The 12,872-nt window shown below is 41.2% G+C and overlaps 1 protein-coding gene across 1 annotated transcript in view; it reads left to right on the top strand.

Annotated features, from left to right (window-relative positions):
• The window catches only part of LOC120545257 (atrial natriuretic peptide receptor 2), an 84,384-nt gene that overhangs the window by 49,307 nt on the left and 22,205 nt on the right, over window positions 1–12,872 (top strand). Inside the window, exons 11-15 of the mRNA XM_039779445.1 lie at window positions 2,414–2,518; window positions 7,649–7,720; window positions 8,733–8,892; window positions 9,005–9,160; window positions 11,905–12,073. Of these exons, the coding sequence (XP_039635379.1) occupies window positions 2,414–2,518; window positions 7,649–7,720; window positions 8,733–8,892; window positions 9,005–9,160; window positions 11,905–12,073 (662 nt within the window). The remainder of the gene's footprint in view (window positions 1–2,413; window positions 2,519–7,648; window positions 7,721–8,732; window positions 8,893–9,004; window positions 9,161–11,904; window positions 12,074–12,872) is intronic.

Raw genomic sequence — 12,872 nt, 5'->3', positions numbered from 1 at the left:
AAAGGGGGCTACTTTGATGAGTCAGAAATTTAGAATACATTTTGGTTTATAAATTGATTCCATGATTTATTTTCATGTTCATTTGTTCTATTCTTTCATTTCAGAGTACAATAAGACATTGAACTGCATGAATTTCAAAAAAACCTGAAAAAATTAGGGTGTTCTAAAACTTTTGACCGGTAGTGTGTGTGTGTGTGTGTGTATATATATATGTATATATATATATATATATATATATATATATATATATATATATATATATATATATATATATATATATATATATATATATATATATATATATATATATATATATATATATATATATATATATATATATATATATTTTAAATTTGTCCACTTTTTGAGCACATTGTGAAAAGGTACTAAATCATCTGCAAGGCTTTTAACCAACGCTGTGTTCCTTCACTGGTTTCCAATCACAGTACTTCAAGAATACAGTTCAAATTCGCTTTGTTTCTGACCTAAACCCTTGTAAAAGGGTGCACACTAATGTCAGCAGAAAAAGTTCTTCTCACAGTTCCTAAATCTAGATTTGCTACCAAAGATGACCAAACATTTGCTCCAATGGCACCTAATCTATCGTTCACAATCTATGCTGCTACTTCTGTATTTTCTTTTAGATGTTTTTTTTTTTTTTTTTTTTTAAACTAACCTTGAATTGACAATTAAAAATTGACATTTTATATGGTTTTACTTTTCACTGTATAACTCTATTTTTCTGTCTCGTATTCTTTGTTTAACAACTTTGGAACTACTAGTACAGTGCCCGTTTAAAATGTGCCTGTTTGGAACGGGCCGATCGCTTGGCCTGTGGTATGCTGCTTGTACTCTCCAGAACCAAGTAGTACCCCAAAATTACTTACAGAAGGACCCCAAACCACCCAATATGCAACCCCACTGTATAGCCTACTACTGACAGTGTACTTCTACATCAGAGGAAGACATTGTACTACTACATTTACTTGACTTCACAAAATATCACAATTAAAATGTGGAGTGATCAGAAATTTGCCTCATGGACTCATGGCAGTGTGCTACCCGTCCGGCCTGTTATGACAGCCAATCAGCGCAGTTGTGTGTGTATATATGTGTGTATGTCTGTCTGTCACATTTAGTTTGGTGATGGAAACACAGTGTGGTGCTTGGGAAACCCATAACTCGGAAATTACATGGGTGCTCATGAACAAAATGGATGCTCATGTGGAACTTTTTTGGCCATCTCTTCACTTTTGACATCTCCAAATCTCTGAAGTCCAACTCTCTCCGTGTCAGCTCTGTATTTTTGGTCTCCCCCCCCCCCCTGTGAGTTGCAGCACGTTGGAGGAGAGCAGTTTGGGCTTCTTGGATGCCTCTGTGGCCTCTCGGTCAGTCAGCAGGCACACATGCGAGAGAGGCTGCTGTCTGAGCTGGCAGCTTCTCAGACGCCCCGGGGGCCTGATCGGCTGTCAGGCCTCAGCTCAGGAGAAAGCCAGCCAGATGGGGGGAAAAGACAGGCCTGCCAGTGGAAACTTAACCACTTGTCATTCAGCACTAAACCCCCCCCGCCCCACCCTCCCTCCCCCCCTTTCCAGTGGTTCTCCTCCCCCTCCTCACCAGCGTGCAGCAGGGGAAATTATATAGGCCAAAGGGTAGGCTAACATCCCCGGAGCCGTGAAACGGGAGCGACTGACTCCCTGGTTTTGGTTTTGGTGTGAGAGCGGCTGTCACTCAGTGTGCTCAAAGAAGAAAAGTACACTGTTGGAATTATGAACAGCGTTTTTGAAGTTTCATGCTGGCTGCAGAAAGACTGACTTTTGTTGTTGTTGTTGTTGTTAGCGCTGCTTTCTGTCAGCGCTCATACGGGCCTGGAATGAAAACATGAGTAGGACGTTTCTAGAAAACACACTTTCTCATAAAAATAACCTGCCAGAAAATGTTCCCCTTTAATCACTTCACCTTAAACACCTCTGTTATTTATACTTAACTTGTTATATTAAAAGTGATTCATGTTTTGGAAGACGCGTTGTATCATAAAACCATGTAGAGCAGTTTTTACACGTTCGGCCTGCTCCGCTCTGATATTCCTGCTCCGCACATCCTCTCGACACCTCAATGGTTTTTCTTTTTTCATCATCCTTAGCACACAGGCTCATTCATAACCTCCAGGGGCAATTTATGCAACTGTTTCAACAGGGTGCCCTGAGCAGGAATGAGTCTCAACACGTAGAAAAAGACCCCGTGCCAGCTAGCCGACTGCAAATAGACTATTTCGATGAACTGCTGGCAGCGTTATTCTCCAAACTTTGTATATAAATGAACCGTCAGTGCTCTGTTTCCGTGGGGTTTGGGAATGTGATGTTTGGAAAGACTTGCACTCACAGTTGCAGTGTGTTTGTGTGGTTATTTTCAGATGAGAGACGTTCAGTTCAACCATCTAACCAGGTTCATCGGAGCTTGCATTGACCCTCCCAACATCTGCATCGTAACGGAGTACTGTCCCAGAGGCAGCCTGCAGGTAATGTCTTTGTGAAAGAAAACCTCTATTATTATTCATTGCAGAGTATTTTTATTAGGGCTGGTTGATAGCGATACCAATACCGTGACTTTGATACTCGCAATTAAAGGATACTTTTTTCAATACCAATTTCATAAAACAAAAAGAAATTACAACATTACACATTACTGCACAAATCTTTTTATTCATATCTGTGCGTAATGTAGAGTTATTTCTGCGTGTCTCTACGACATGTAACGCTAAACAGCCAATCACCAGCATTATTAGATCTTGGTAGAAGCATGCTTCGTGCTTATTGGCTCAGTGACGCTGATAAGATTGACTCCTTAGGTATTGAAATTTTGGTATTGAATGACGAGGCATTTTTTCAATTCTCGATACTTTAGAGCACGTGTCAAACTCAAGGCCCGCGGGCCAAATCCGGCCCCTTGCAGATTTAGATCTGGCCCTTATATCAATTTAGGTTCACAATACATTTTGGCCCGCCTTATTGTGCGCCAAACCAAAAACACAGGAAAGTGTTTTTTAAACTGCAATTGCCTGTCATTCAAAGCAGAAATGGCAGATTTGCCAACTCTGAGACTCAGAAATTCCCACAGAAGAAGCAGAGAGTGTTCATATTCAGGCTGAGAAACAGGTTGTTGTTAAAAATGTATAATTATTTTTCTTGATTTGCTAAATTCTATGATGGCTAAGAAAGTCTTTTGATGACTTTTGTAGGGCTTCATGTCAACAAAAATGCAACAAAAAGTGTACAAAAATGTCGGAAAAAGCAACAAATTTACAAAAAGGTGATAAATGTCTGAGAAAGCCACAAAAACGTTGGAACAAAAACAACAAAAATGTGGAAAAAAGCTACCAAAATGTTTAAAAAGCAAAAGCACATCAATTAACTCTACATGTCTGGCCCTCGGTGGGATTCTCTCTTTCCAGTGTGGCCCTTAGTGAAAATGAGTTTGACTATCCTGCTTTAGAGGCAATTCGGTCGGTGCCTGAAAAATGTAACAAATTCGGTACCCACCCCTAATTTTTATGTCTTTAAAAAAGTCTGCCTTAAAGCAACTATAGGGAACTTTCCTTTTGTGTTGATTTTGGCTGCCCCTGTGGACAAAAGTGGTAGTGTTTACATGTCGTAAAGATCTTAATCTGGCTAGCACGTTTGTTTTGGAAGCGAATGAAAGGAAAACGCAACTTTTTATACTCTTTTTTTTTTTTTTTTTCAAACAGCTGTTTGGAGGATGCATTGCAATTAGATAATGTATTTATTTATGACTAAGATTAATAACTAAAATATATAATTTAATATAAATGTATACTTTGTTTTAGCCACCAATGTAAATTCATATAGGCTTTTGATGTAAAATTACGTCTCGCAATTTATTTCATAAATAAAATAGACATATTGCATACCTGTCCATGAGGAAGAGGGCCAATTCAGGATCGATTTTGAATCCTTTCAAATCACGGTCCCTTTTTGTTCTGCGGTCAATTCTTTTCTTTTTTCTCTTTGCTGATCTTGCCTGGGAAAATGTAAACCTAGGCTCTACCGGGCTGCGTTTTATAAATGGTTTTGTCTGGCTTCGTGGGGAATTGGACCCAGGGACAGGCGTTAAGAATAACGATGTAGAAAAAGCCAATCTTCTCGCTGATGGTCTCATTTGTTTATGTCATATAGAGGCATCAGTATTCAATTGAGAAAACTAAAATACAAAAATAACTTTGTTTCAATGTTAGTTAAAAACTCCTTGTAGTTTCTTTAATCAGGCTGTATTTGTCAAATCATTGTTTTCTTCAAAAACTGAACTATTTCACAAGCAAACTAAAAGCCTTCAGAGAGCCACGCGTCTGCCAAGGCTGTACAGTCCTCTGCATTGATTATTTGACAGCTATAGAATTTCTTGAAAAAGTTAGTAGATAAACAGAAAACAAAAGAAACAGTTCGACATTTTGGGAAAGACATCCACAAAAAGCTGACCTTTTTTTTTTGAAAATGGAATATCTTTGGGTTACGGATTGTTGGTGACATATAACAAAACAAGCTATATGTCACCTTGGGCTGATCAGCATTTTCACTATTTTACAGACTAAAATTGATACAAAAAATTAATGTTAGTAACTGTTAGTTAGCCCTATGTGCCATATTTCTTTTAGATTCAAGCAAATCTCTTGTTTCTAGGCTTATAAGCAAACTTTCCACCAAATGTAATTAAAGGTCCCATGGCATGAAAATGTCACTTTATGAGGTTTTTTAACATTAATATGCATTCCCCCAGCATGCCTATGGTCCCCCAGTGGCTAGAAATGGCGATAGCTATAAACCGAGCCCTGCTCTGCCTTTGAGAAAATGAAAGCTCAGATGGGCCGATCTGGAATCTTCTCCTTATGAGGCCATAAGGAGCAAGGTTACCTCCCCTTTCTCTGCTTTGCCCGCCCAGAGAATTTGGCCCACCCATGAGAGAGAGATATCATGGCTTGCAAACAAGCAAAGTGGCAGTTGTTCAAGGACACACCCCCACCCTCCACCTTACCCCCCCTCTCTCCTCCTCAATAGCATTTAAAGCTACAGACCCAGAAATGGCACATCCTAAGGAAAGCTCATTGTGGGACTGGCTGTAGTGACTGTAATTCTGCACCAAAGCTGAATTTCGGGAAAGAGACTTTCTGAGACTACTGAGCCCTATATAAAAGCATCCAAAGAGCACCATGTCATGGGACCTTTAAAATCAGGTCTTTGTCTGAAATCAGGAGCAAAAACATATCTTCACATAAACAACATAACTTGGGTAATGACTTAACGCAATGCCCGTAACTTTTATACCAAAAGTGAATGTGAGAGAATTTGTCAGCTGGGAGTTTTGTATTTGGAAACAAGCTGAAGTTACTTAGTGATTGATTTATTAATCAACATGTCCTCAGCCTTATTAATCACTGAATGAAAAGTTTCTAACATAAGCCAACTGATGGACTTTTGTTTTTGCAGTAGGATACTGTTTTAGGATAGACAACCTCGTCACACTGCCAAACTCTTCTTGGCAGTGTTTGTACCGAGCTCCAAACACTGAGCTCTACGGCACCAGAAATCCCCTTATTTAGTATACAGTGAGAGTACAGTACGTGGCAAACTCATCTTTGAAGTGTGACAAATGTGTCTTTGTCTCTTTTCAGTCTTTTGCGATTACAGTAAATGATGCCTGAAGGGAACTTGTTCTTGGCCTGCACTGTTCCCAACATGCTTCCTAAAATGGACGAAAACAATGGAAAACTCAGCCATGGTTTTCATCACTCACACTTATGGCGTTTTTCCATTACTCTACTGGCCTTTTTTGGTTTTCCATTACGAAAAAAGGTCCCTGGTATCTGCTAACAGGTACTTTTTTTAGTATCACCCATAGACTGTATATTAATGAACAGAGCATGTGTGACATCACCCACTGGTTTGTGGAGATCTGCTGTGAGTCGTCGAGTTTGCCGTTACGGGCGCAGCCATCCTGGTTGCGGATGTGACGATTTTAGACGAGAGGGAGGAGTGAGGGAGGAGCTGCTTACACTCTACGTTACACACTTTCACTACTTTCACTGGCAAAGACATCATAGCCACGCCCTAAAACAGCCCCTGCTTTATCGCCGATTTAGAGATGATCATTTAAAAAATGAACATCATTCTGTGTTGCAGAAGACTTAAAACTAGCGATTGAGACCATAAACTCATTATGAAAATGTTTACTGAGGTAATAAATCAAGTGAGAAGTGGGTATCTTTCTTATAGACTTCTACAGAAACCCACCTCATTTTGCAACCGCACGTGTCTCCCCCTGCTGGAATTCAGATAGAATGCAGCTTTAAGGCACTTCCACATTTGCAGCACTTCGCCGAACCGGATGCGTTGTCCATTAATATTATACAGTCTATGGTACCACCTCCATCCAGGTTCCAAGCGAGCTGAGGCGATACCAAAAGGTGACGTGAAAACCTGCAGACTACTGATTGGTCAGAGAGAATCGTCACTAATCACTGCGTCATCATTGCTAGCGACAGACGGGCGTGTCCTGAACAAAGATGCCATTTTTAAATAGTTTAGCCAGCGCTGTTTTTTTTTTTTTTCTGCCTCCAGCTTCTTTTGAAACCAAATTTTTCTTGCCGAAAGTAAAAAAACAACACACCTTCGACGTTCTGTGTGTGTGTCACGTTAGGTCACGGCAGTTTCCTGCGGCATCGCTATGGCGACCAGCCACGATCGCCTCACAGTGCAGATCCACTTTTGCAACACGACTGAAGCGTGGTGTTGGGACGTCATACATCCATGGTTGATGCTCCAAGCCCTTGACCGGTAGATGATTGGACGATTGAACGTGCCACGTGGGTCTGGCTGCTCCCGAATTTCAAAACGACAGCATGGCGTGCAACGTGTTTCTGAAAACATTTTAAGCGAGAAATAGGCCATGCAGTTGCTGAATCTGTTCTCATCTCAGATCACCAAAGGTCAGTTTAAATGATTTTCGTCTACTTCTACTGGATAGTAGCGTCGCGTTCAACGGATTCATTTGCAGAAAGATGGGCATGGGCCAGCTTTTTGGGCGCGCAGCATTTTTTCAATTGTAGCGGCCCCTTCCTGGGATGCTTTGCGGGTGCGTTAAAGTCGCTAGACGTCACCCATAGGAATAAAGTGGAGCGCGGCACAACAGATGCGTCGCACGGCCATGTGGATCTGCACTGTCAGGCATGAGGCGGTACTAAATCTGCAATAGAAAATGGAGGACGGGGAACCGCGGTCGAGCCGAGCCGAGTAGAGCTGGTACTAGCAGTGGGTAAGCGCCAATAGAGAAAGAATCAAAAATAAGAACTGCACCCCAGCACCTTTTTTAATTATGGTTTTAATGACTCTTATTATTGATCTCCAGCACTTTAGAATGCACAGCCCAACCCAATGTATTACTTATTTGTTTATCTATTTATTCCCATTTATACCGTATCTGTTAATTGTGGTTCTGTATTTAGTCCCAAAATAAACGTTGGGGCTGTCCCAGCTGCTGAGAGGCTCTGGGAAATGTAAAAGATAAAGCAGAAACTGGATTTCTTTTCCTGTCTGTAAATAATCTCTACTGCATTTTTGATTTGTTTTTGTTTTTCCAGGATATTTTGGAGAATGAGAGCATCAACCTGGACTGGATGTTCCGCTACTCGCTGATCAATGACATAGTGAAGGTACGAGGCGCTCAGACTGAAAGCTATGTAAACAAAAATCAGAAATCAAAGTATAGGACAATCGATTTCAGCCCTGTTTCAACATATTTTCTCCTGGATTCTATTTGTTTTTGACCTATCCCAAAAAACATGTCTAGTCAAAGTCCACATTCAGACAGAGAATGGATGGATGTTGACGTATTTGCGTACGCAGCCTACTTTAAAGCTATAGTGCGTAGTTTCTGCCGCCCCCATGAGAAATTCTAAGTAATGCCAACCAAACTGTCAGCGCGTCCACATGATACAAGCCTTCCATGGCCGCGCACAACTTGGTCACTTATCACTGTTAATTAGATGCTTTGTGTGTTTAGGACTCACAACATTTTTTCCAGTTGCCATGGTTTCACATGGTCAGTTTGTGAAAGTGTGAGTGAGGCAGTAAGAGAGAGTCAGAGGGACCGACATGCACAAAAAAAGTATTTTTGGCACAGTGCAGTGTATGAAACAACAGTAAATGTTGCTTTTGTATAGTGAAAAGTAGGACAGTCACATACTCATAAACTTTGCAAAAATGTTCCTTCCATCTTAATCAAAACTAATCATGGATTTATTTTAGGAGATTATTTTGAGTCTGTCCTAACAAAGAGGCTTTTTGTTAGCGGTCTCTGGGATGGATTTGATATTGAACTACATGCATGACTAAGCGCTCCAGCTACATTTCTCCACACAGATAGCAGCGCTTTACAGAGAAGAGGTGCTGGTGTATTTCTGAGGGACGTTTGACTCAACGTTTCCACTAAATATTGAACACAAGTACATTCAGTAACCGCTGTCCTTTTCCCTAAGGAATTAACCGTAATTTCACAGAAATTCCCCTGTGCCGTCCTTGAATCACGGCCTCTTTCGAAAACCTTCAGCATGCATCCACTTGTCAGAGCGTATTATTTCCATATGTCTGGATTTGTGTGTTTTCATGTATGAAGAGGGGGGGCGAACACCCCTTAATGCTTGACTTAATGCTCCTCTCCACCAGGGAATGAACTATCTCCACAACAGCTACATTGGCTGCCATGGAAATTTGAAGTCATCTAATTGCGTGGTGGACAGTCGATTTGTTTTGAAAATCACGGATTATGGCTTGGCCAGCTTCCGCTCATCCTGCGAAAACGATGACTCGCACGCACTATATGCAAGTAAGTGAAGTTCATTTCTTCGCTCACAGCACGGAATCCTTTTCATTCACAAAAAGACATCAGCTCCTGTTGTATTACAGACATTTTATGAGCGGTTTCTTGGTTTTCTCAGAGAAGATGTGGACGGCTCCTGAGCTGCTCATATACGACCGCCACCCTCCTCAAGGGACTCCCAAGGGTGATGTGTACAGTTTTGGCATCATACTGCAGGAAATAGCCCTGAGAAATGGGCCTTTCTATGTGGATGGCATGGACCTCAGCCCCAAAGGTAAACACAACTGTCTTTTATAGGCCTCTGGGAGGTCCACTGGGATCAATTAAGCATGTGGTAAAACTAACATGTAAGACAAGGACAAAAAGAAAAGTCTATGGAACGGATAAATCAGCACAAACGTGTTTTTTGTTTTGTTTTTTTTACTTATCTCTCTGTAACATTATAAAGCTTCTTCATAAGAAACTAGTCGGGGAAATGTTCCTAAAGACTTGGCCAAAGACAGAACAGATGAAAGTTCACTTCGTTCATAGGCTTTTCACTGCCATATCAAAGGGGACTTTGGTAAGGTCAGACTACTATGTCGCAGCCCTGCAGCTACGTACACAAACAAAGAACACATGTTGGCCAGATGTCTGAGGCAGCTGGAGTCACAAACACCGACACATCTCCTATCTGGGATAAGAAAATATGACAAAGCGCAGAAACTAAAACAGATTAATAGAGTAATAATAAAAAACAAAACCAGTGTTCAGCCAGATAGATAGGAGCATCAACAGATACCCTAGGGGCATACAAAAGCAACCCTGTCACCGGTTTGAGTCATAAAGCAAACTCTCTACAGAAGGGAAACACTACTTCCTGCATTCACACTAACATAAATGCTGATCCATCATCAGCGTAGTTCTTAGGGATTCTGGGCTTACAAAAAGAGAAGCTAAACAGCTGAGGAGTCAAGCGGCAACCTCCGGTCCTAAAAAATAAAGCCAGCCCAAAAGCGCTAACAACTGCAGTTCATCAAATGGCCACCTGAGGCTGGCTCCAAAAGGGAGTCAATCCTCACAGACCACCATGGTAAAATGGCCAACTTTACAGCAGAGTTAAACATGTTTACAGCCTGGTACAACAAAAACGGGTTTGGACTTCCCCCTTCATGACACCTCTACGGGGGGGTGTGATTTTAATTTTTTTTTAATAACTCACCTGTTTACATTTTATTTAGGCTTAAAGTTTTGCATATTTAAGGGCGTTCTGTTTTGAGTGACAGGTGGCTGAGTATGGACCGTAGGCTTCACTTGGCCCGCCTCAGCTCCATCAGCGCTCCCCCTCCTTGCCCACTTTCGGATTACCTGACATCAGGCACTGCCAAGATGGCGACAGCCTGAGCCCCCCCACTTTGAGCTTTATTTTGGCTCTTTAGAAACCTATGGGTGACATCACGGAGATTATGTCCATATTTTATACAGTCTATGGTATTTTTCCCAACAATCCCTTAAAAGTTAGGGTCACATTTATTTAATTAAAACAATCCTCACATGCCCTTATGCAGACTAAAAGCCCTGTCAGCTGATTTAATTATTCCCCTTTCCATGGCTGCCAAGACATCACATCCTAAAGCAATTTCAATCTAAGTGATGGGGGACAAAATCCACAGTAATATTTCTGTGAAATAAATTAATTCAGATGGTTAACCAAAGCTAATATGAGGCTTCAGCAGACTGAGGTAGACAAATTAAAATGGATATCTAGCCTCAACAGCATCAACAAAGGAAAGAAACAGCCCAATGGGCTTAGTGCATATGATGTAATTCTTGTGAAAATGATATCTTTGGACAACAGCCTTCCTGAGAGATATTTTGCTTTGCAGTAGCTTATCTCTTACTGGAATGCTCTAGCACATTATTTCTTTTATCGTCTTTAGTTTATTAAGACTAAGAAAATCTGATTTTAATCACTGCTGGCACTTTGGCTCTTCAGCTTCCTGCACACATGTTGCGGTTTGACCGGTTTCTTCACCAGCATCTACTTACCTCCACCGCTGTTTCTGCTTAGTGACAGCCGGACTAACTTCAACTTCGAAAGCATTTCAAGATCAGGAGTTCAACTTTCACACATCCAAAGTGGATGTGTGAAACCCTCCCGGGGCGCTTCCGCCGTGTGATGACTTTGATTAGCCTTTTATTCTCAGTCACGCTCGATGCTGATTGTACAAGTGCCCTGATACTTATCCATTAACAGGCTGAGGGCAGCGAAAGCCTGCACCTGCTCTCTAGTGTCGGCTAAAACCAGAGCTGCTTAAAAACGACTTTCATGATGATGCTAATAACGGAAAGGAGAGGATGTTGAGAAAACATTTTGGCAAAGATGTCTCTTTCAAACTTTTTAAATGGTATGATTAATGCATCAAAGAGGAGATATGTGCAGTGCTGAATATATTAAGGTTCATCCAGCAGAAATAGCACATTTACAGATATCTAGAACTGTGAACTGATTAAAGAATGTCAATATTCATGAAAATAGTAATCTAGGTTTGAAAGCATCTACTGCAGTTTAAAAAAAACCTATATGGAATTCCCTACAGAAAAATGAGTAACACTGCAATGGCAATGCATGAGACCAGTAAGGAGTTCTTAGTTAAATACAAGCTCTGTTTTTCAATCATTTTGTCCACCCAGCGTATCAGCATTATGTTAATACACTGCCTAATTATAAGAAAACCAAAGTTGTGTGTTGTATGGTCTTTGTGCTGCTTGCCTGCTTTAATTCAAACATAACATTTTCATTTAAGGTTGTATGAGCAATTTGTTTTAAATTTAGTAAAACGTACATCCTTTGTGTTGGCTGACATTTGAGTGTGTTGACTACAAATACAAATAAAACAAAAAGAAATCATAGTTGCACCCAAAAGCCGCCCCAACATACACACATTTTACACAGCATGAATGAAATGTGACTGATGTCACCGATGGTGAGAACGGCCTGCCCCAGACACACCACTCTCTCTGTCCTCTCGACCGCAGAGATCGTACAGAAGGTGAGGAACGGTCAGAAGCCGTACTTTCGTCCGACGACAGACAACAAATGCCACTCGGAGGAGCTGACCATCCTGATGGAGGGCTGCTGGGCCGAGGACCCCGCAGAGAGGCCCGACTTCGGCCACATCAAGATCTACGTGGCCAAACTCAACAAGTGAGATCCGCACTTCATTTCTTCACACTACCCAGTCTCATTGTGCTTTTCCTTAAAGAACCAGGTCACTCAAATTACAAAAACAACCTCAGAATTCAAGACATATCTTTTTTTTTTTGTAATTTGGGTAAACTGGCCGTTAATGTGACAGAATGCAATCCCACCAAAACACCAGGAGCTGGAAGCACTCTTGATTAATTTAACATTCTCGACACTTCCATCCGGAGATAATTTGACAAATTGAAATCGGAGTCTGCTCTTTCTCAGACCATCAGTATTTTCCCTGCTAACTCAACATGTGAACACTGTGTCGAGAACCCAGTGTCCCTCGGACTGCCGTGCAAGTTGATAAGTTTAAGAGATTTAAAAAGACAAACAGGAAAAAGAATAATGTTCTGGAAGTCGCCACGGCAATTGTGGATAAAAGGATGCTTGTAATTCCTGACAGGAAGTGCTCTTTGCTGCCTTTCCATCTCCGAGTGTGTGTGTGTGTGTGTGTGTGTGTGTGTGTGTGTGTGTGTGTGTGTGTGTGTGTGTGTGTGTGTGTGTGTGTGTGTGTGTTTGTGTTAGAAATTGGGGTGTGTGAGTCCATGTCTCTGGTATTGTTTTGTTCAATGATCCCATGAATCATTCATGTTTATATTTTGGTCCAGAGTTTTATGTCGACGCAGGAAGGGAGGCAAGGATGTTTTTTTTCCTGGACTAGGGCAGCTCTGTCAGAAAGACTTACTGTATGAAGCATCCCTGCTGATACAAAGTGACACTAAAGCACACACACATGGACAGAAAACAATTTAAA

This window comes from Perca fluviatilis, chromosome 17, assembly GCF_010015445.1.
Source record: "Perca fluviatilis chromosome 17, GENO_Pfluv_1.0, whole genome shotgun sequence".
Taxonomy (NCBI): domain Eukaryota; kingdom Metazoa; phylum Chordata; class Actinopteri; order Perciformes; family Percidae; genus Perca; species Perca fluviatilis.
Note: the sequence above shows the minus strand (reverse complement) of the source record. Positions and strands in the feature narration are given on the sequence as shown.